The following is a 24,297-nucleotide window of genomic DNA, read 5'->3' on the forward strand; positions in this document are numbered from 1 at the left end:
GTCTGAATAACACATGGGTAAAAGAAGAAATCTCAAGAGAAATTTATAAGTATTTTGAGCTAAATGAAAATGAAAACACAGCTTACTAAAATGTGTGGGATGCAGTGAATGCAATGCTTAGAGGGAAATTTATAGCATTGACTGCATATATTAGAAAAGAAGAAGGATCTAAAATGAATGATCTAAGCTTCCACCTTAGCAAACTAGAAAAAGAAGAGCAAATTAAATTCAAAGTAAGCAGAAGAAAAGGAATAATAAAAATTATGGCAGGCCAGGCATGGTGGCTCCTGCCTGTAATCTCAGTGCTTTGGGAGGGTGAGGCAGAAAGATTGCTTGAGCTCAAGAGTTTGAGACCAGCCTGGGCAACATAATGAGACCTATCTCTACAGAAAATAAAAATAAAATAAAACTTAAAATAAAAATTACAGCAGAAATCAATAAAATTGAAAACAGTAAATTAATAGGGAAAATCAATTAAACCAAAAGTTGGTTCTTTGAAAAGGTAAATAAAACTTGCATGGCTCTTGCTAACTAAGAAAAAAATAGAGAACACAAATTACTAATGTCAGAAATGAAAGCAAGAACATCACTGTAGATCCCACGGATATTAAAAGGATAATAAAGGAATCCTATGAAAAACTGTATGCCCACAACTTTGGAATCTACCTAAAATGGATCCATTCCTTGAAAGACACAATCTGCCAAAACTCACACAAAAAGAAATAAACAATCTGAATAGGCCTATATCTAGTAAAGAAATTGAATCAATAATTAATAACCTTCCAAAAAAGAAAGCACCAGGCCCAGATGGGTTCGTCGTTGAATTCTACCAAACATTTAAGGAAGAAACAGTCAATGACAGACGGCATACATGTTGGGGATTACAATACTTATGATATGTTTAGATACACAAATACTTACCATTGTGTTACAATTGCCTATGCTAACGTGCTATACAGGTTTGTAGCCTGGGAGCAATAAGCTAATCCATATAGCCTACCATTTAAGTTCGTATATGCATACTCGGTGATGTTCACACAATAATGAAATTACCTAATGATGCATTTCTCGGAACATATCCCATCATTAAGAGATACCATAAGAGGTACCAGCTCTTCATGGTCTCTTTCAGAAGAAGCTGAGAGAATACTTCCTAAAGCATTCTATGAGGCCAGCATCACCTTAATGCCGAAACTAGAAAAAGATATAACAAGAAAAGAAAACTACAGACCAATATCTCTCGTGAACATAGACACAAAAATGTTCAACAAAGTATTAGCAAATAGAATTCAACAAAGAATTGTGACTGTGACCAAGTAGGATCTACCCCAAGTAGTCAAGACTGGCTCAACATTCAAAAATCAATTAGCGAGGCCAGGTGTGGTGGCTCACGCCTGTAATCCCAGCACTTTGGGAGGCAAAGGAGGGTGGATCACCTGAGGTCAGGACTTCGAGACCAGCCTGACCAACATGGTGAAACCCCATCTCTACCAAAAATATAAAAATTAGTTGAGTGTGGTGATGGGCGCCTGTAATCACAGCTACTTGGGAGGCCAAGGCAGGAGAATCATTTGAACCCGGGAGGTGGAGGTTGCAGTGAGCCGAGATCCTGCCACTGCACTGCAGCCTGGGCAACAAGAGAGAAACTCTGTCTAAACAAACAAACAAATGAAAAAATAGCCTGGCGTGGTGGTGGGCACCTGTAATCCCAGCTACTTGGGAGGCTGAGGTGGGAGAATCACTTGAACCCGGGAGGTAGAGGTTGCAGTGAGCCGAGATTGTGCCATTGCACTCCAGCCTGGGTGACACGCTGTCACAAAACAAAGAAAAAAAAAACTGGGTCAAAAATCTTTACAGAAAGCCTCCCCAAAGAAGATAGGCAGATGGCAAATAAGCATATCAGAAGATGCTCCATATCATACATTATCAGGGAAATGCAAATTAAAGCAACAATGAGATGCTACTACACACCTACTAGAATGGACAAAATCCAGAACACTGATAACACCAAATGCTGGTGAGGATGTGGAGCAATGGAAACTCTCATTCCTTGCTGGTGGAAGAGCAAAATGGTATAGCCACCCTAAAAGACAGTTTGGTGGTTTCTTATAAAACTGAACATACGCTTACCAGATGATCCAGCAATCACGCCCCTTGGTATTTACCCAAAGGAGTTGATAAGTTGTGTCCACACAACAACCTGAACGTGGATGTTTATAGCAGCTTTACTCATAATTGCTCAAACTTGGAAGCAACCAAGATGCCTTTCAGTAGGTGAGCGAATAAATAAATTGTGGTACATCCAGTCGATGGATATCACTCAGTGCTAAAAAGAAATCAGCTCTCAAGCCATGAGAAGACATTGAAAGAAGCTTAAATGCATATTAAAGTGAAAGAAGCCAATCTGAGGAGGCTGCAGACTGTGGGATTCCAACTATGACCCTCTGGAAAAGAGAAAACTATGGGAGCAGGGGGAATATGGGAATTATCTGTACCTTCCTCTCAATTTTGCTGTGAACCTAATAGTGCTCTAAAATATAAAGTCCTTAAAAAAATCTGGCCTTCCTTCTCCCTCACCCTGCAGGGGCAGGCCCTGCTGCCTGCCTCTCCCAGGCTCCAGGCTCAGCCGGTTTCTGGCTGGGACCATAGGAGACCCGAGCCAGAGACTAGAGGGAAAAAGAAGGGGAGGAGCAGCTCGGTAGCAGAACGCCCCCCACATGATTCTAGGCCTTCTCTCTGTGGCCCTACAGCCTCGAGTGGGAGGTGCTGATCACCTATCAACCTCCAAGTAGTCCTGGGTACCCTTTTCCTGGTATTCACTGTCCTCAGTTGAAGTGGTTTCTGTTTTCCTGGGACTACCCTAACCTGATGAAATAGTCACTTGGAGACTGATATGGTTTGGATCCGTGTCCCCACCCAAATCTCATGTTGAATTGTAATCCCCACTGTTGGAGATGGGGCCAGGTGGGAGGTGATTGGTTCATGGGATGGGTTTCTCATGAATGATTTAGCACCATCCTCTAGGTGCTCTTCCTACAATAGTGAGTGAATTCTCATGAGACCTGGTTGTTTAAGAGTACATGGTTCATGCCTGTAATCCTAGCACTTTGGGAGGCCGAGGCGGGTGGATCACAAGGTTAAGAGATCGAAACCATCCTGGCCAACATGGTGAAACCCCGTCTCTACTAAAAATACAAAAATTAGCTGGGCATGGTGGTGAGCGCCTGTAATCCCAGCTACTCAGGAGGCTGAGGCAGGAGAATTGCTTGAACCCAGGAGGCAGGGGTTGCAGTGAGCCGAAATTGCACCACTGCACTCCAGCCTGGCGCCTAGCGATACAGCAAGACATTGTCTCAAAAAAAAAAAAAAAAAAAAAAAAAGTGTCTGGCACCTGTAGTCCCAGCTACTCAGAAAGCTGAGGCAGGAGAATTGTTTGAACCCAGGAGCAGAGGTTGCAGTGAGCCAAAATTGCACCACTACACTCCAGCCTGGGTGACAGAGCAAAACTTCATCTCAAAAAATAAAAATAAATAAATAAAAAAGAATGCATGGCACCTCCCCTCTCTGTCTCTTGCTCCTGCTTTTGCCAGGTGACATACCTGCTCCCCCTTTGCATAATGCCATGATGTAAGCTTCCTGAGGCCTCCCCAGAAGCCAAGCAGATATTGACACCATGCTTTCTATACAGCCTGCAGACCGGGAGCCAATGAAACCTCCTTTCTTTACAAATTACCCAGACTCAGGTATTCCTTTATAGCAATGAGAGAGTAGACTGACACAGAGATCACAACAAAAAGCTGACCATGCTTAGCCTCATGGCAGAAGAGAGTAATGGAAGAACTATTGACCAGATATGAAACAAAAAAAGATCCTCAAGAAATTTCAAAGAATAAACAAGAAATAACGAAGAACACAGTCTTGGAATAGAAAATTAACAACAAAAATGGAAAAAAACGAACAAAATCCATTGTTTAGAATTTAAAATTCCCTTTAAAAAACCTTCAGTCAAGGCCAGGTGCAGTGGCTCACACCTGTAATCCCAGCGCTTTGGGAGGCCAAGGCAGGCGATCCACTACTTGAGGCCAGGAGTTCAAGATCAGTCAGGCCAACATGGCAAAACCCTGTCTCTACTAAAAATTCAACAACTAGCCAGGCATGGTGCATGGCTGTAATCCCAGTTACTCAAGAGGCTGAGGCAGGAGAATCACTTGAACCTGGAAGGCGGAGTTTGCAGTGAACCGAGATTGCGCCATTCCACTCCAGCCTGGGCGACACAGTCAGACTCTGTCCTGAAACAAACAAACAAACAACAAACAACAACAAAAAAACACTTTAGTTAAAAAAAAAAATCAAAGAAAAAGTTGCAGAATATCTAGAAAACAGGAATGATGAAAACAGAGAAAGTACCAAGTAAGAATACAGAGATATCAGATCATTAGTACATCAGTCCCCAAACAGGTTCTTTGAGAATACTGAAGCAAGACAAGAAGATAAAACAGTTGCCAACCCAGGCAAGGGAAACACGGAAGAAAACATAATTAAAAGCCCAAACTGGCCGGGTGCGGTGGCTCACACCTGTAATCCCAGCACTTTGGGAGGCCGAGGCGGGTAGATCACGAGGTCAAGAGATCGAGACCATCCTGGTCAACATGGTGAAATCCCGTCTCTACTAAAAATACAAAAAATTAGCTGGGCATGGTGGCACGTGCCTGTAATCCCAGCTACTCAGGAGGCTGAGGCAGGAGAATTGCCTGAACCCAGGAGGCGGAGGTTGCGGTGAGCCGAGATCGCGCCATTGCACTCCAGCCTGGGTAACAAGAGCGAAACTCCGTCTCAAAAAAAAAAAAAAAAAAAAAAAAAGCCCAAACTCCGGTAGCTCACACCTGTAATCCCAGCACTTTGGGAGGCCGAGGCAGGTAGATCACATGCTCAGGAGTTCGAGACCAGCCTGGCCAACATGGTGAAACCCTGTCTCTACTACAAAAAATACAAAAATTAGCTGAGTGTGATGGAGCATGCCTGTAATCCCAGCTACTCAGGAGGCTGAGGCAGGAGACTTGCTTGAACCTGGGAGGCGGAGGTTGCGGTGAGCCGAGATTGGGCCATTGCACTCTGGCCTGGGCAACAAGACCGAAAGAAACTCTGTCTCAAAAAAAAAAAAAAAAAAAGTCAAAACTGGGAAATAACAGATGCTGGTGAAGTCTTACAGAAGTGGCCATAAGTCCCCTGGATCACAAGCCACTTGTGATCAAAGAAACAGAAAACAGTAGTTATGGTGTGGGGCAGGGGGGCTTAACCGCAGAGACAGTTCTCATGAAGACACCTCTGATGCCTGGTTGAGCTTCTGCCACCATTCCATGTCACCTTCAGACCTAGCCCTGTCCAGGATAAGCAAATGACTACAGCTTCCGGAAGCCCCCAGTAAACTTGCCTACCCTTTTCATTGGCCAGAACTAGGCCAGTGGCCACCACAGTTCATGCTGGGAGTTCTTCCTGAATCACAGAGGGAAAAGAGTGGGTGCCAGAATATAACCACCCACTAACGAGGCGGAGGGGGTCTTCCCCACTGTGTCTGGTTCTCCTGAGGCTCGATCAGTCCCATGGGTCTTCTGTCTATTTTCATCAGTGGCATTTCCTAGTATGTTCGCATATTAAAGCATGGTTTTCCCTTGGTCGACATTTTCTTGGCTGATGTTATGCATGTATGCTAAAGAACCTTAGGCTCAAACTGCCAAGTTCTACTACGCTCAGGTGGGGGAAAATGGATATCATTTCTTTTGGCCCTTCAAACCTCAATATGCTTTTGTTCTCCTTCTGCTTTCCCATCTCTCCCTTGGTGATTATCTTTTCATCTTTATCAGGATGAGATGTAAGTGTTAACCCCAACAATGTGAAATTAAAGTGTAGCTGATGCCAAATGGTCAAAGATAACTTTGCTACTGAAAGCTAATGGAAAAAGAGGTTTAAGCGTATTATTTAAACATACAAAGAACTAAAGATAACGGTGGATGGTGTTACATACGTGGTCATATATCAGGTGTGGGGAGTTCCCAACACCACCTTCAGGAACGCCCAGGCCTGCTGGAGTTAACCCTTGCTACACATAATGGGGACAAAAGTGTGTCCCATCGAGCAACAAAAATCTATCCTACCATGTTTTGTGTATAGGTTGATGCTAAAAGCTGAGAAACAAAAACAAAAATTCACATTAGAATGTCTATGTAAATATTTTCAGTGCCAGGTCAAGAACAGCAATGCTAAGATTCTATTTTCTTCTTCTATGTCTAATTCGATAGTCCTGAGCCATTTGAAAAGGGAACTTCCCTAGCATCCAGGTCCCAATGGATTCTCTTCTTACCATCGATTAGGAAAACTATGATTTATTTTACTTTGCTGCTTCTTGTTTTTTTCTTTATTTTATTTTATTTTTTTACACAGAGTCTTGCTCTACTGCCCAGGCGGGAGTGCAGCAGTGCAATCTTGGCTCACTGCAACCTCCACCTCCCACGTTCAAGCAATTCTCGTGCCTCAGCCTCTCAAGTAGCTGGGATCACAGGCGTGCACCACCACACCCGGCTAATTTTTGTATTTTTAGTAGGGACAAGGTTTCGCCATGTTGGCCAGGCTGGTCTTGAACTCCTGGCCTCAAGTGGATTGCCCACCTCAGCCTCCCAAAGTACTGAGATTACAGGCTTGAGGCACCATGCCCATGCTTCTTGTTTTGATCATAACTTTCTTGTATAGTTCTTTCCTCCTGGTATTTCTAATTGTTTTTCCTTATTTTCTTGTACTATTTGCCATCATTGTATCCAACTTCAAACTCCCAATCATGCCATCTAATATGTTGAATTCACATATACACACCTTTTTTTTTTTTTTTTTTTTGAAACGGAGTTTCACTCTGTCGCTCAGGCTTAAGTACAGTGGCAAGAACTCGGCTCATTGCAATCTCTGCCTCCCAGGTTCAAGTGATTCTCATGCCTCAGCCTCCCAAGTAGCTGGGACTACAGGACTATTATGCATGCGCCACCATGCCTGGCTAATTATTGTATTTTTAGTAGAAACTGGGTTTTGCCGTGTTGGCCAGGTTGGTCTTGAACTCCTGACCTCAGGTGATCCACCCACCTTGGCTTCCCAAAGTGCTGGGATTACAGGCGTGAGCCACCACACCCAGCCATATATATATTTAATTCTTGGAGTCTTCTCTCCCAGAGCCTACCATTCTCCTACTCAAACCTGGACTGATTGCCAACCAGGCTTTCTGCCCAGTTGGCATCCCTGGTATTTCCCATCACAGCTCTCCTGGATTAGATCCATTGTCTCATGGAGCCCACATTTTCCTTTTTCTTGGCTTGCATCCTTGGTTTGCTGTAGAACATCCCCAAGTAGCTTCCTAAGAAAGTACATTTGAGAGACAAATTTTCTTACCTCTTGTGTATCTAAAAATATTTGTATTCTATTGTCACATGTAATGGATATTTTGGATGGTTTATTTCCATATGGAAAGTAATTTTCCCTCAGAATTTGGAAAGTATTGCCCTATTATCTTTGTCTTTTCTTGTTATCCTATGATCTTTTATCATCCAGTGTTGTTACAAACTCTGGTGCTACCCTGATTCCTGTTCCTTTTTCTTGGTTTCATTTTTCAAGAATTCTTGTTAGTTGCTTGCTGGGTTTCCTAAATCACTCTTCAAAGTCCTTGTATTTTCTCTTATATTTTTATCTATATTGTTTTGTTCCATTTTTTGGAGACTTCTTCCATTTTGTTTTCCAGTATTTCTATTGAAATTTGAATTTCAATAATCATATTTTAATTTCCAATAATTCCTTCTTGTTCTCTAACTGCTCTTTTTACATAATATTCTGTTCTTGTTTTATGAATACAGTATTTTCTTTTAGTCCTGTAGATATGCTAATTAATTAAATTTTTTTGTACATTCCCTGGATTTTCTTGAATTCCAAGTTTAATTTTTTTCTACAGTTTTATCTTGACTCTTTCCTGTTGAGGGCTTTCATCAAATTTCTGATGATATTTATTGGCTGGTTTATATTTAATAAGGAAGCGATGGATAAGTATTGTGGATTTAGTCTGCTGTTGGGCAAATAGGTCTGTTTTCCTGCTGTGACTCTTCTCTGTGTAGGGCAGGAAGATGAGGAACAGAGTGTCCCCCAGATGCTGGAATGGGGAAACAATTGTTCAGGGGTTGTCAGCATCCATGCTGGAAGCCTTAGCTCTCCACCGACATTTCAATTAATTTCTTTAGAGAACTGTCAGCTGTTTTTCTTGTAGGCCTGTGCCAGCTCCCAGCTCAGCTGTCTGGTGGGGAGAGGAGGTTCCAACTGGTATAGTCATTCTGTACTGGGGCCTTCAATTAATCCCCATGTGTTCAGTCCTATTTAATTCTATTGTTTTCTACCACATGCCTGCTGATTCTGATTGTTGGTGTAGTATCTAGCAAACTGGCTTCTACTTCCTCTGTGGCTCCCTTGTCAAATATTCTAACCCGGATATTTACTACCTATTTTATTCATCAATCAATTCCCACGTGCTTTCTATAAAATTGTTGTACTCTGTCCATTGACGATAACCTCCCATCCTCACCACATTCTCTTCACTCTGGTGGGTTTATTCCTTTCTTTTTATTTTTTATTTATTTTTATTTTTTTTATTTTTATTTTTTGAGACAGAGTCTTTCTCTATCACCCAGGCTAGAGTACAGTGGTGTGATCTCAGCTTACTGCAGCCTCTGACTCCCAGGTTCAAGCAATTCTCATGCCTTAGCCTCCTGAGTAGCTGGGATTACAGGTGCATGCCACCACACCTGGCTAATATTTGTATTTTTAGTAGAGGTGGGGTTTCACTATGTAAGCCAGGCTGGTCTTGAACTCCTGACCTCAAGCAATCCACCCACCTCAGTCTCCCAAAGTGTTGGGATTACAGGCATGAGCTACTGTGCCCTGCCTCCTTTCTGTTTCTTGACATTCTTCTTCTTCTTTTTTTTTTTTTTTTTGAGACGGAGTTTCGCTCTTGTTACCCAGGCTGGAGTGCAATGGCGCGATCTTGGCTCACCGCAACCTCCGCCTCCTGGGTTCAGGCAATTCTCCTGCCTCAGCCTCCTGAGTAGCTGGGATGACAGGCACGTGCCACCATGCCCAGCTAATTTTTTGTATTTTTAGTAGAGATGGGGTTTCACCATGTTGACCAGGATGGTCTCAATCTCTCGACCTCGTGATCCACCCGCCTCGGCCTCCCAAAGTGCTGGGATTACAAGCTTGAGCCACCGTGCCCGGCCGACATTCTTCTTTTAGTGGACTTCTATGAGTAAAGAAAGAAAACTCTGTGTGTGTGTGTGTGTGTGTGTGTGTGTGTATGCACGCATGCTCATGCACCATGCACATCTGTGATCTGTGCCTGCTCATGGTGTCTTGTATCAGAATTTATTCATTTCTTATCTATTATCTAACAAATATGGTTAAGACTATTAATTTTTCTAGGTGACCACCATAGCCATATCTCCTAGGTTTTAATATACAGCACTCTCAATGTGGGTCATTTCTGTTTTGAGACAGGGTCTTGCTCTTTCTCCCATGCTGGAGTGCAGTGGTGCGATCCTCCCACTTCAGCCTGCTGAGCAGCTGGGACTACAGGCGTGCACATGCTCAACTAATTTATTCCATTTTTGGTAAAAACGGGGTCTCACTTTGTTGCTCAGGCTGATCTTGAACTCCTGGGCTCAAGCAATCCTCTTGCCTTGGCCTCCCAAAGTGCTGGGATTACAGGTGTGAGCCAGTGCTCCTGACCTGGATTAGCTCTTCCGAAATATAGATTTTCTATCAGTTCAAGAGATTTTTTAGACAAATGGTGTACAAATTTGTGTTGTCTGCCATATTGATAAAATCCTTCTGGTTGTGGGCTTTCTGTCAATTACCATCTATACTAGATTTTTCTGGTTTTTATCTTCTACAGTCCTGTTTCTAAGGGGAACTTAAAATGTTTTAGTCCCAATTCTTTTTTTTTTTATTTATTTATTTATTTTTTTATTTTGAGACGGAGTTTCGCTCTTGTTACCCAGGCTGGAGTGCAATGGCGCGATCTCGGCTCACTGCAACCTCCGCCTCCTGGATTCAGGCAATTCTCCTGCCTCAGCCTCCTGAGTAGCTGGGACTACAGGCACACGCCACCATGCCCAGCTAATTTTTTGTATTTTTTTTAGTAGAGACAGGGTTTCACCATGTCGACCAGGTTGGTCTCGATCTCTCGACCTCGTGATCCACCCGCCTCAGCCTCCCAAAGTGCTGGGATTACAGGGTTGAGCCACCGCGCCCGGCCTTTAGTCCCAATTCTAATAGTGAATAATTCTGATTATAGTATATTTTTCTACTTTACAACGGCAAGTGTGAAACTGTATAACTTAAGTCCCTTCTATTCAGTCTAAGGAATTTAGCAAGATTCTCTTTATTATTTTGTAATCTTTCAAAAACTCCTCGATTTCTAGTCTTATACATTACTCTTTCCAATCTAGATTTAACTTGTTATAGCCCATGACACTTCTTGAATTTTGATTGAGGCAAAGAATTTCCAGAGTAATTTATGTAGAATTAACATTTTTATAATGTTGATGGTTCCCTTTCAGGAATATGGTAGTGTCTGTTATTTTTTTAAGGTCTTCTTTTATGTTTTTCAGTAAAGTTTGATAGCTTTTTGATACAGGTTTTGACATTTCTTATTAAGTTTATTCCCAACTGCTTTATAATTTTGGTAGTGAGAGTGAGTTGAATCTTTTTTTCCTCATTACATTTTCCAGCTTTTTATTACTGGCCGTGTTTATATGCCTGCATCCTAAGACCAGGGAATTGACTTGAAATAGGCCTTTCTCCTCGAAGTGAAGCACCAAGGATGAGGTTCAAAAGAGAATGGAAGAAGGATGTATGTGGGTTTTTTATTTTATTTTTTAACTGACACATTTAGGGAGTACAATTTGATATTTCAATATGTACTTACATTGCACAATGATCCAAGCAGGGTAGTTAATGTATCTATCACCTTATGCATGTACCATTTCTCTGCTGTGAGAACTTGCAAAAGCCTCTTTTCTAGGTATTTTGTAACATACAGTATATTACTGTCAACCATAGTCGCCCTGCTGTGCAATAGAACAACAGATTTTTTTTAAATCGAGTCTCACTCTGTCACCCACACTGGAGTGCAGTGGTGTGATATTGGCTCACTGGAACCTCTGCCTCCCGGGTTCAAGCGATTCTCCTGCCTCAGCCTCCTGAGTAGCTGGGACTACAGGCACCCACCACCAAGCCCAGCTAATTTTTGTATTTTTACTGGAGATGGGGTTTCATCATGTTGGCCAGGCTGAGCTCGAACTCCTGACCTCAAGCGATCCACCCACCTTGGCCTCCCAAAGTGCTGGGATTACAGGTGTGAGCCACTGTACCCAGCCAAAACACCAGAATTTATTCATTTTGTCTAATAATAACTTTGTACCTGCTGACCAACCTCTTCCTATCCTCTCTCCCCCATCCTCTCACCAGTCTCTGGTAACTACTGTTCTACTCTCTGCTTCTATGATATCAATTCTTTTTTGTTTTTGAGATTCCACATATGAGTGAGATCATGTGGTCTTTGTCTTTCTGTTTCTGGTTTATATCCCTTAACATGATGTTGTCCTCCAGGTTCATTCATGTTGTTGTAAGTGACAGGATTTCATTCTTTTTTTTATGGCCAAATAGTATTCCATTGTGCATATGTACCACATTTTCCTTATCTATTCATCTGTTGATGGACACCTAAGTTGATTCCATGTCTTGGCTATTGTGAATAGTCTTGCAATAAAAATGGGAGCGCTGATATCTCTTCCACGTACTGATTTCATTTCCTTTCGATATATACCAGTAGTAGGATTGCTGGATCAGATGGTAGTTCTATTTTTAATTTCTTGAGGAACCTCCATACCATTCTCCATAGTGACTATACTAATTTACTACCTCACCAACGGTATGAAAGTAGTCCCTTTTCTCTACATCTTTGCCAACTTATCTTCTTTTGTCTTTTTGATTAAAGCCATTCTAGCTGAATTGAAGGGGTATCTTATTATGCTTTTGATTTGCATTTCCCTGATGATGAGTGATGTTGAACATATTTCCCCTCCCTCCCTTTCGCCCTCCCTCACTCCTTCCTTCCTTCTTCCTTTCTTTCTCTCTCTTTCTCTCTTTCTCCCCCTCCCTCCCTTTCTTCCCTTCCTTCCCTTCCTTCCTTTCCTTTCATTCCTTCTCTTCCTTCTCTTTTTTTGAGACAGGGTCTCATTCTGTCACCCAGGCCAGAGTGTGATGGCACAATCCTAGCTCATTGCAGCCTCAAACTCCCAGGCTAAAGTGATCCTCCTACCCCAGCCTCCCAAGTAGCTGAGATAACAGGTGTGCACCACCATGCCTGGCTAATTTTTTTATTTGTTTAGGGACAGCAGTCTTGTCATGTTAACCAGGCTGGTCTTGAACTCTTGAACTCAAGTGATCTTCCCACCTTGGCCTCTGGGATTACCGGTGTGAGCCACGGTGCCTGGTGAGCCTTTTTCCATATACCTGTTGGTCAGTTGAATGTCTTCTTTTGAGAAATGTCTATTCAGGTCTTTTGCCCTCCCCTCCCCCACTTTTTTTAAGAGACGGGGTCTTGCTTTGTTGCCTAGGCTAGAGTGCAGTGTGCAATCATTGTAGTCTCAAATTCTTGAGCTTAAGTGATCCTTCCATCTTAGCTTTCCAGGAAGGTGGAACTACAGGCGTGTGCCACCACATCTGGCTAATTTTTAATTCTTTTTGTAAAGATGGGATCTTGTTTCTTGCTATGCTGCCCGGGCTTGTCTTGAACTCCAGTTCTCTGATTTTTAAAAAAATCATAAGTAGATGTTGAATTTTATCAAATACTTTTTCAGCATCTATTGAAATAATTATGTGGAGTTTTTACTCGTTTGTTAAGGTTGAGTTTCTAATTTTAAACCATATTTTCATTATTAAGCTAAAACTCAGGGCCGGGCGCGGTGGCTCACGCCTATAATCCCACACTTTGGGAGGCCGAGGCAGGCGGATCACGAGGTCAAGAGATCGAGACCATCCTGATCAACAAGGTGAAACCCCGTCTCTACTAAAAATACAAAAATTAGCTGGGTATGGTGGCACGTGCCTGTAATCCCAGCTACTTGGGAGGCTGAGGCAGGAGAATTGCTTGAACCCAGAAGGCAGAGGTTGCAGTGAGCCGAGATCGTGCCATTGCACTCCAGCCTGGGTAACAACAGCAAAACTCCGTCTCCAAAAAAAAAAAAAAAAAAGCTAAAACTCAACTTGGTTGTGGTAGATCATATACTGCAGGATTCAGTTTCTTTGTCTAGAATTTTAAAACTTATTTCCACATCTTGTATCATACTTTTCTTGGCTCATTGTAGTACATCTATTAGTCTAGTAAAATAAGTTTGGAGACATTTCTTTCTTTTCTGTGTATAATTGGAATTGCTCACTCATTAAAGATTTGGTAGAAGTCATCCGTAAAGCCCTCTTCGTCTCTCTCTCTCTCTCTCCCCACCACCCCGTGTGTGTGTGTGTGTGTGCGTGTGTGTGTGTTTGTGTGTGTGACTCTGTGTAGGGCAGTGGGTAGGTTTTTAAATACATAGTCAATTTACTTTCCTAGGAATTTATTCATTTTGCTTGTTTTCAAATTTACTGACACACAGTTCATAATAAAACCTTTTAATGAGTAATATAATTTACTTTTCTCTTTATATCCAGCTTGTTAGAGGCTTGGCTTTTGCTTTTCAGCATTTCAAAGAAGCAGTTTTAAAATTTTCTCCATTCTTTCTATCATTTGTTTCTATTTCATTAAGTTTTGTTCATCCTTATTTTTCTTTCTTCTACTTTTCCAGGTTTACTCTGTCATTTCTTTATGGCTTCTTGAACTGGATGTTCAGCTTGATGACTGCTTTAGCTGCATCCCTGTACTTTAGCATCACACACCCAATGGCTTACTCAACATCTTCACTTTCACAGTACTGGGCACCCCAAGCTTAATATGGCCAAAGCAGAACTCTTGATCTACACATCTGAAAATGTACTTTTTCTGTAGTTCTCCTCACCATGGTGAAAGGCACCCTTATTTCCCCAGGTGCTCAGGCCCCAATCTCAGGTATCATCCTTGTTTCTTCTCTTTCTCTGTGCCTTACATCCAATCCTTTTGTTCAATTTTGAAAATATATCTTGAATCTCACAACTTCTCAGAGCTGCACTGCTACCATTGTAGTTAAAGCCACCATCATCTCTCTCTTCCAGGGCCTTGTGCCATAGTTCTGTCCCATCACATCCAGTTCTCCACTCTACACCTGCAACATAGATCAGAGGATGGCAGGTCCTGGCTCAAAATCCTCTGAGGGTTTCTCATGTTGGAATAAACTCTCGGTTCTGGCTGGGCACAGTGGCTCACGCCTGTAGTCCCAGCACTTTGGGAGGCCAAAGCAGGCAGATCACTTGAACTCAGAAGTTTGAAACCAGTCTGGGCAACATAGTGAAACTTCATCTCTCCCCAAAATACAAAAACTTAGCCAGGTGTAGTGGTGCGAATCTGTGGTCCCAGCTACTCAGGATGCTGAGGAGGGAGGATTGCTTTGAGCTCAGGGTGGATGTTGCAGTGAGGCAAGATTGCACCGCTGCACTGCAGCCTGAGCAACAGAATGAGACCCCATCTCAAAATAAAATAAAAGAATTAACTCCCAGTTCTCATAGTGGCCCCAGCTGCCTCTCCAATCACATTCCGTACCACTCTCCAGCAACACTGACCTCCTTGTTAGTCCCCAACATGCCAGGCATAGACTCTCCTCATGGCCTTTGAACTTGCCTGGAATGTTCTTTCCCCAGATATTCATATGGGGGAGGAAAATGAGGGTGAAAACCAGTAGCTATCTAAATAGCATTCCCTTCACTCTTACTTTATCTTTCTCAAAGCCTTTATCACTATGTGAAATTATATGTTAGACTTATTTGTATGCTAGTATGACTCTTCCCGGCAAGAATGTTAGTTTGCTGTCTGTTCAGTCCTGTGCACCCAGAACCTGGAAGCGTGCCTGGCACATAGCAGGTAGTCAATAAATGAATGGGGGCAGGCAGCCAAATCAGAACCAGGTTTTCTTGCTAAGCACGGAACTAACACAAAGATCATTGCATGGATTGGATAATGACTGGCATCAGGGTAAGGTCCCCTTAACAAACATTCCTGTCCTGAACACCTGGTTGGCTAACACTTTTTCCATACTCCTATTTTCCCAAAAACACAGTTGCTGGATCTCAGCTCCAAATCAACTCTTCTAGGAAAGTGAAAAACTGCTGGATCTCAGCGCCCAAATCACATCTTCCAGGAAGACTTAAGTGCAGCTTTCTCTGTGCTCCTTATTCACACCTCCACCAAACCATCTGATCCAACAATGACAGGTGTCACGAGGCCTTGGCATGCACTCTCTTCCCCCGCCGGAGTTCTGCGAAGGCCAGGGTTGGGATTTGTTGTCAGTTTATTCCCCGCCCCTATGAGCGTAAGCACCCGGCAGGCTCAGATGAAATAATGCAACGAGTAGGCCTCTGAAACCAAGGCCCCTCAGCTGGAGCAACGTCAGGCTCCAGGGCGGGCAACTTTGCAGCTTCTGCTGAAGATGGTGAGAATGAGAAAATGCGAGTGCAATGAAACCGTTTTCCAGCGCACTCGGTGCATCTGCGGACTGAGGGTCAATAGCCCCTCAGGGCCGCGCAAACAGTTGTCCCAAGCCTAGGCCTTCACTTGCCCCAGCATCCGCAAGGGCCCATTAATCCTTAACATTCAAATTCCGCCCACTAAACCAGCCCCTCCGCGCCCAAGCCGCCTCTTTTCCCCAAACGACGGCCGAAAGCAGCCAATGAACAGCTAGAGGGGTCTGCCCCCTTCTCCCTGGCCGAAATGGACAGAAAATCTCGCCAATTGACGACATCACCGCCGAGACTCCCCGCCCCAAGCCGGCCACCCCAGCCAATGACGGGTAGGCTCGCAGCTGCGCCGGGGGCGGGGCGCGGGCGCGCAGGTGCAGCAGCGCGCGGGCCGGCAGGGAGGGCGGGGCGCGACGTCGGCCGTGCGGGGTCCCGGCGTCGGCGGCGCGCGCGCTCCCTCCTCTCGGAGAGAGGGCTGTGGTAAAAGCCGTCCGGAAAATGGCCGCCGCCGCCGCCGCGCCGAGCGGAGGAGGAGGAGGAGGCGAGGAGGAGAGACTGTGAGTGGGACCGCCGTGGCCGCGGGCGGGGACCCTTGCTGGGGGGCGGGGGACAGGGGCGGGACGTGGCGCGGGAGGGGCCCGCGGGGTCGGACGACACGGCTGGCGGATGGCGTCCCTCCTCTCTACCCTCCCCCTCCCTTCGCCGGTGGCGACTCTCCCCCTCGGCCCGTCACCCGTGCTCGCGGGTGACCGTCCTCGGCTCGGCCTCCCTGGAGCCTCCTTCGCCTGGCGCACCTCTTCCTCCCGCCCTCGGCGCGCATCGCGGCCCCCGGCCCCGCGGGCGCCCCTGTCGCCGGGGCTTCGCCTGTCGGGGCTGCGCGCGCTCCTGCCCTTCTCGGGGCTTTGGGCCGCGGCGTCGCGCGCCCGCGGCCCCGGTCTCTCCCTGGATCGCGCTCTCCCCTCTCCCTCCCTCGCGCGCCCCCTCTCCCGTTACTCGGCCCCCCCACCGGCGCGCGTGCGCACTTCGCCTCCCGTCGGGAGAGTGCGCCACAAGGGCTCCTGCGCTCTCACCCCCATCTCCGGGCTTTGCCTCCCCCTCCTTCTCGCCCATTCCATGAATTTCTGCCCCCACTGCGAGCGAGTCGGTCCACCGGCTCCTTTCCCCATCTAGCAGGAACAAGTAGGTGGGAATTATTGTCCGCAGAAGGGACTAGACGTTGTGTTCTGGGTCCCACAACTCATCATTAAAGAGGTGGTTATAGTTCCCATCAGGAGCCGTGGGTAGGGGACTGTGCGTCCAGCAGCACCCGAGGCTCTTCGGCGCCTGAGGCTCTTCGGTGTGAGCGTGTCCCCAGGGTGCTCAGAGGTTCTTTGGGGGTGCTGTGGCCTCGGAATGTGAGCACCCTCCCATCCTACCCCCCCTTCGCCGGCGATCTTCCAGTTACATAAGTGGAGTGGGACATAGTAGGTAACGGGCTCTCATCGCCCTGGAGCGCTCCGGATCGCCGGTACGACATGGGGCAAGTTCATCGCGACGCTGTGGCTGCTGTTCATTGTGCCCGAAAGGTTATTCTCTGTTCAGTTTGGTTATGACCGAATCACCCAAACTGAAACTCAGATGACTTTTATGTGGCAGTGGCAATGTTTCCGTGGTTTTGTATTAGAGACTTAGGGTCATTATGAAGAGTTTAAAAGGGTTGCTCTCATAGGGGAGACTGTTTATGACATTGATAAGTATGGACCCCGAGGAGGAAAAAGCTCATTCTGGAATCGCTCTTTGGGGGTTGCTTCTGTTGTGAGTGTGTTCGGGTGTGGGTCGGTCACAGCACAAATGGGCTCCACCACAAAATTGATATTCCTGACTCATGGTCAGGCAGATGTGTGCTTCTGGTTATTTTTCCAGGAACAGGAATGCGCTCTGCCGAGCCTTTCACAGGTTCTCTGTATGCTGTGTGGGATCAGTGCCCCAACTGTTGAGATAACAGGATCGAATTCAGGGGTTGGTTGGTAATCCAGGAACCAAACCTACTTGGATGTGGTATTGAGTGGCTTGAACATTGTAGGACTCTTCTAAGTTTTAGGCATTTTGTTATGCTGTAAAAATGAAGCATATACGGCCTCGGTACTATCATTGCAGTACTAGGTAATTATCACTCTGGAGAATTTTGGATTCCGTGCCTGGGATGTTCATCTGTGTCTCAGCAATTTCAGTTAATAACCAGAGTCAGCTGACCTCTTGGGTCTTTTGAAATATGCTAGGTCCCTATAAGAAGACAGGGTCTGGATTTTTTCATCTTTTGGGAATTTCCACCAAGGATTTAGGAAAATAGGCTTATTTATGGGCTTTTCAGGATTTCTGTTTCAAATCCCAGTCAGGAAGTCTAGGAAGCACTTGCTTTTATTTTCTTACCTGAATATGTAAGAACCTTCAATAACACAATCAATCTAGAAGTAGTAAGTACAGTTATTAAAATAAGTCACCAGAGGTCACCCATTCGTGGCAGGTCAGCTAGGTGGCTGATCACTGCAATACAGTCACATCCCCAGGCAGATACACAAGCCTCACTTGCTGATTGCAAAGTTTGTACATCTCAGCTTGAGACATGACAAGTTGAGGTCTCTGCTTTGTTCTTCATAGTTGGCAGTTTGTCTCCCTGGTACCCCTCCAGTTAGCTGTTTCTCACACGCCTAGCCCTTTCAACAGCGCAGGCAGCTTCCAGAGTATAGTTTTCTCTGCAGAGTGCCTGTTGGAGGGGTACCTCCCTTTCCATTGTCCTAATGGCTTGAAGAAACGGTAGATGGCTTTCTTGTTAGCACTGGCCTACCAAACCTTTCTATTGCCTGTTATTAAAATTTTGCCTGGAATGCTTTAAACTTAGAGTACTGGGTCTTTGTTTCACCTGATTGATAGGACAGTATCATGCAGTCAGCCGTATTCTGACTTTTGTGCTGTTGAAATCCTGAGGTAGGTCTGGGACCAAGCACAGACCACTGTGTGTTCAAAGGGTTATGGTGCTTGCATTCTGTGTGTATGTGTTTGTGATTTCCAACCAGAGTCGTTTCCCGTGCCTGCCCTGCCTCTGTGCAGTCTCATCTAGCGGGGCAGGGAAGCATGCTGTGGAGTTTGGGGGAAAAAAAAAAACAACAAAAAACTGGCTAGATGAATTTAATAGGATGTTGCCCCTCCAGAACATTCCTCCCATGTGGAGATGGAACGAGAAGTTCATTTCTTTAACCTAAAATAAAGAACAACAGAGAGAAAATTGTTAGTTCCTTACTGGAGCCTGGTTTCCACTGCGAATGTACCTGCTTGGGACTCTGCATGATAAATGACATGTCCTGGAACCTGAAATCTTTTATTGAGGCTAATATCAGCAGAAATCTTTTAATTAGCTAAGAGCAGTTTGTTCTCAGGCTGCCCAAGTTATCTCGGAGGAGGAGAGAATCTCCGAAAATGTTTGGTATTTCTAGTAACCAGTGTTTTCAGTCTGTGGGGTAAAGCACAGTCCTAGACTGGCCAGTTTCAAAGAGTGTGGCAGGAAACCTGCTTGTTTTCCCTGCCCTCTGCTATGGCGGCATCCACGCAGACCAGTCTTTCGTGCCTGGCAGACGCGATCTTTTTTTCTTGGGTAGAGCATGATCGCAACTGCGATGGAAGGACCTTGTCCTGAGTGCTTCCATACCAGCCCTGTCCAGTGAAACTCCCGCTGTCCCACCAAGCCCCTGTGCGTGTGCATCATTCCGGGTAGGACAAGATGTGAACAGGTCCCTTTTCTTTCGGCTTGTTTAAGTAGAAGTTGTGCTCTTCTGTTTTTACCTGTTCTCTTCTGCCTTTCTCTTGCAAGAAACCTTTTCCTGTCAAAAGCTTGGTTTGCGTGCTATTGCTTAAATACTTTGGTTCCACCACTTTGATGCTGTGTATGGTGTGTGGGATAACTGAGTGGGAGCCGGAACTGGGGGGTAGACAGGGCATCCCCACTCCCACATTAAAGGGGGAATGACCGTTTCATTAGAGAATAAAGCCTGATATAACTTCTTCAAGGCACATGTATGCTGAGTCTGCTGGCGTGTGAATGTGTCCCTACTGTGATGTCTGGCTGTTTTGCAGTTACTGTAGGTACTGTAGTCTCTGCTCTCATTATTGCTCCTGAAGCTGACAGGACCAAGCCTTAGTAAGGACACACTTGTCTTCCTTGCCTAAGAGCTAGGGGTAGTGGGGGTGTGTGTGTGTGTATGCATTTTCTTTATTAGGTTTCACCAACTGCTCTATTTTCTGACTTTTTGACATGAAATCTTAATCAATTATCTTAAACTTTAAAAACTAGAAGGATCCTTACTCTAGCACCATCAGTTTACAAACAAAGAAAAAAACTTGTTTGTTTTTTTGTCCCTGGTAAGTTGTGACTTTCAGGGCCTCCTAGGCAGGATACCGGTTTGGATTTTTTTTTTCTTTTTTAATATAGCTAACCAAGTAATACTATTAACTTGAATTCTGGGATTTCAAAGCATTCAATGACTTAACTGTTTAAGGGAATTGAGTCCTCACTGAGCTCAAAACATAATTTTGGGTACTATCCTGGTATCTGTAGAGCAGCAATAGACCAGTAAAAGACTTGGTTGGTGTTGCCCTTCTTCTGGGTTTGATTACATGAGTAATTGTGTGAATAGTCTCTAAGTTGTACATTCTGATCTTTTGGTTTTAGCCTAAAGATAAAAGTGCCGGGCCGGGCACAGTGGCTCATACCTGTAATCCCAGCACTGATCCACGAGGTCAGGAGTTCGAGACCAGCCTGTTGAAATTCCGTCTCTACAAAAAATACAAAAATTAGTTGGGCACAGTGTTTCCCGGGATGGGGCGGGGGATGCCTGTAATCCCAGCCACTCAGGAGGCTGAGGCAGGAGAATCGCTTAAAGCCAGGAGGTGGAGGTTGCAGTGAGCCAAGATGGCGCCACTACACTCTAGCCTGGGTAGCAGAGCAAGACTACGTCTCAAAAAAAAAAAAGGCTGGGCACAATGGCTCACGCCTGTAATTCCAGCACTCTGGGAGGCTGGGGCGGGCAGATTATGAGTTCAGGAGTTTGATACCATCCTGGCCAACATGGTGAAACCCTGTCTCTACTAAAAATATTTAAAAAAAAAAAAAAAAAAAAAAGCTGGGCATAGTGGTGCATGCCTGTAGTACCAGCTACTCAGGAGGCTGAGGTAGGAGAATTGCTTGAACCCAGGAGGCAGAGATTACAGTGAGCTGAGATTGTGCCATTGCTCTACAGCCTGGGCAACAGTGTGACACTCTGTCTCAAAAAAAAAAGTGCTACTCTTGGGCCAGCATAGTATCAGAAATTAGCTAGTTAATATGGGGCACTTTAGGTTTTAGAAAGGGAATGATGGTTATCTTAATGACAAAAAAGGTACTGACAAAAGGCCTTTTTTGAACCTGGGTTCAAAAGCAAAAGAGAAACTATCAAACTAGTAACTCAGTTTGTTAAACATCAAGATTGACTGATCTGAGAGGCTTAAAAGTGATTGCTCTGAAATAGACTTGCATGTTTTGGATGATGGCTTTGGGTCTCCTAGAGCACTTGGTTTCCCTTGGTGCTGATTTTTTTCTCTCTGGATTAAATCCCCTTTACGTGATGTTACAGCAGCTCATTGCAACTTCATTCAGCTGCTTGAAAAAGAAGGGAGACCGCCTCTAGGTTCCATGTGGTCTTTCAGGGATGGTATTTTGATGTTGCATATTCTCTTGAACATGTATTCTCTCCCCAAGAATTTCTGTGATGTGATGGAAGAAATACTTGCCAGAAATCACCACTTTTCTATGCTTTTATAGTGTCAAAGGGTCCCCTGGAGGTGACAAGACTTGTGATAGTGTTGATTCTAACAAGCATGAATCTTTGCTTTATTTTAGCACTGTGTTATGTGCCAGTAATTTGCAGTTTATCCTTTGTTTCTAGCTAGGTAAGCTGGGAAATAGCATAGTATTTGTCTATGTGTTTATCTTCAAAATGTCCCAAGTAGCCCTGGGAAAAAGGTCGTGCAGCTCAATGGGGGCTTTCAACTTACAATTTTCTTTGTTTTAGGCTCCATAAAAATACAGACTCACCAGTTCCTGCTTTGATGTGACATGTGACTCCCCAGAATACACCTTGCTTCTGTAGACCAGCTCCAACAGGATTCCATGGTAGCTGGGATGTTAGGGCTCAGGTAAGTAACCTTCCTTTTTTTTTTTTTAGTATATGTCCTGGTTTGGCCATCTGTTTTTAAAAAAAAAAAAGGAAAAAAGATATACTACTCTTGGACAGTATAAAAGTACCCCAAAGACTAAAGACATAACTGTGCCAAACTGTGCCATATAATAAAAAAAAGTCACTTCCCTGAGCCCTCAAAGGTCAGTTTGGGTAGGGTTACTTGGTAGCCATAGCGTGATCTGGGGGCGGGAGTCAGATTAGAGCCGGAACTGGTGATCTGCAACTTCAGTTCACCTTGAAACAGATCAGCTGAGCCAAGAGCACTCGCACTGAGCCCTTCTCCTGCGCTGCTGCTGTTGCCTAGCAGTCTGCAGCATGTGTTTGCTTCGGTTTGGGGGAAATGGCTTAGTGGTCAACATTAATGAGCAGTGGTAATGCATTTTCAGATACGGGAACTGATATGTTGTCGGTCCCCTAGAGGGACACCCTCCTGAAAGCTGTCGCAGAACAGCAGGGCCCATGGCTACTGTCGTGTGCTTGCCACACTCCTCCCATGGCAACTAAAGAAAGTACCCACATATACATCCAGTTCTTGGGACTCTAGAGGAGGATGACTACTTTGTAAAAGGCTGGGGGCTCAAGTTATTCTAGATCTGACACTCAGGTGCTGTGTCAGCTGCACTTTGAACCACTTGGCACCACTGTGTGGACTTTAGTTTTATAAAAATGAATGGTTTCTTAATTTCTCAACCTTCAGGCTTGACATCTCAAGCTGTTTTTTTTTTTTTTTTTTTTTCTTGATTAGTGGTCAACTCCACATTTGATGTTTTGACATGTGGATTTCAAAACTTATATGGTGGTAAAGCAGAATGTTTCAATTTAATTTCCCATTTTTTTTCCCTAAGCAAAAAATGTTAGTTTTCATATATGCTGCCATTGTGATTCGAACTGAGGCCCTAAGTGGTACTTGTTGTGTCTCTTAAGTGGTTTCGGACACCTCACTGTGAAGCTGTGGTAGACATCCATAAGAAATAGCTTGTTGAGGGATTATGTGAGGGCAAGGTTTGGCTGAAGGAGAATAGAAGGTGTGGAAGGAAGCGAAGATCATCACACTGCCTCCGAATCTCAAATTTGATTCTACTCCTGATCCTGTGACTTAAGTTGTCATTCTCCTTTACTGCTGTGGGGTGTGCTCTGGGCCTGGCTGATAGGACGTTCTTTGTACTCCACACATTTATGCTGGTGGGAGTTGGATGGCTAGTGCTTTGTGCTTTGTCTCAGAAATTTTGTGGACTAAATGTAATATGGGCAGTGAATGGGTTTTTCTGGAAGATGTTAGGCTTGGAGGGTGGTTTGGGTTTTTTCTTTCTTTCTTTCTTTCTTTCTTTTTTTTTTTTTTTTTTTTAGACGGAGTCACGCTCTTGTTGCCCAGGCTGGAGTGCAATGGTGCGGTCTTGGCTCACTGCAGCCTCCGCCTCCTGGGTTCAAGCAATTATCCTGCCTCAGCCTCCCAAGTAACTGGAATTTCAGGCATGTACCACCACGCCCAGCTAATTTTGTATTTTTAGTAGAGATGGGGTTTCATCGTGTTGGTCAGGCTGGTCTTGAACTCCTGATCTCAGGTGATCTGCCCACCTCTGCCTCCCAAAATGCTGGGATTACAGGCATGAGCCATTGTGCCCGGCTGGTTTGAGTTTATTTATTTATTTATTTATTTATTTATTTATTTTTTATTGCATTTTAGGTTTTGGGGTACATGTGAAGAACATGCAAGATTGTTGCATAGGTACACACATGGCAGTGTGGTTTGCTGCCTTCCGTCCCCTCACCTGTATCTGTCATTTCTCCCTATGCTATCTCTTCCCACCTCCCCACCCCGCTGGTTTGAGTTTTTAAGAGTCTTTTTCTCAGGTTACAAATGGATTTCTTTTTTTTTTTTCTGAGGCAGAGTCTCACTCTGTCACCCAGGTTGGAGTGCAATGGCACGATCGATCTCGGCTCACTGCAACCTCCACCTCCCGGGTTCAAGCGATTGCTCTGTCTCAGCCTCCCGAGTAGTTGGGACCACAGGCATGTTCTACCACACCCAGCTAATTTTTTGTATTTTAGTAGAGATGACATTTCACCATGTTGGCCAGGATAGTCTTGATCTCCTGACCTTGTGATCCGCCTGCCTCGGCCTCCCAAAGTGCTGGGATTACAGGCGTCAGTCACTGCGCCCGACCAGGAATGAATTTTATAAAATGGGCAGGGGTGATACCATAGTTTCTTCTAAGAAATGTACAGAGAGTTCAACCTGAGGAAGCTATTTGAAAGTAAACTTTAGAAAACAAATACAGAACTAGATAAATAAATGGTGGTGGCAACAACAACAAATATAGAAAGAGGAGAT

General features: G+C 44.7%; 1 protein-coding gene across 1 annotated transcript in view; it reads left to right on the plus strand.

The window, feature by feature from the left end:
• The first annotated feature begins 16,191 nt into the window (after window positions 1-16,191).
• MECP2 (methyl-CpG binding protein 2) overlaps window positions 16,192-24,297 on the plus strand; it is a 72,239-nt gene continuing 64,133 nt past the window's right edge. The window contains exon 1 of the mRNA XM_074391698.1: window positions 16,192-16,274. Coding sequence (XP_074247799.1) covers window positions 16,216-16,274 — 59 coding nt within the window. The 5' untranslated portion in view covers window positions 16,192-16,215. The remainder of the gene's footprint in view (window positions 16,275-24,297) is intronic.

The sequence above is a fragment of the Saimiri boliviensis genome, chromosome X, assembly GCF_048565385.1.
Source record: "Saimiri boliviensis isolate mSaiBol1 chromosome X, mSaiBol1.pri, whole genome shotgun sequence".
In the NCBI taxonomy this organism is placed as follows: domain Eukaryota; kingdom Metazoa; phylum Chordata; class Mammalia; order Primates; family Cebidae; genus Saimiri; species Saimiri boliviensis.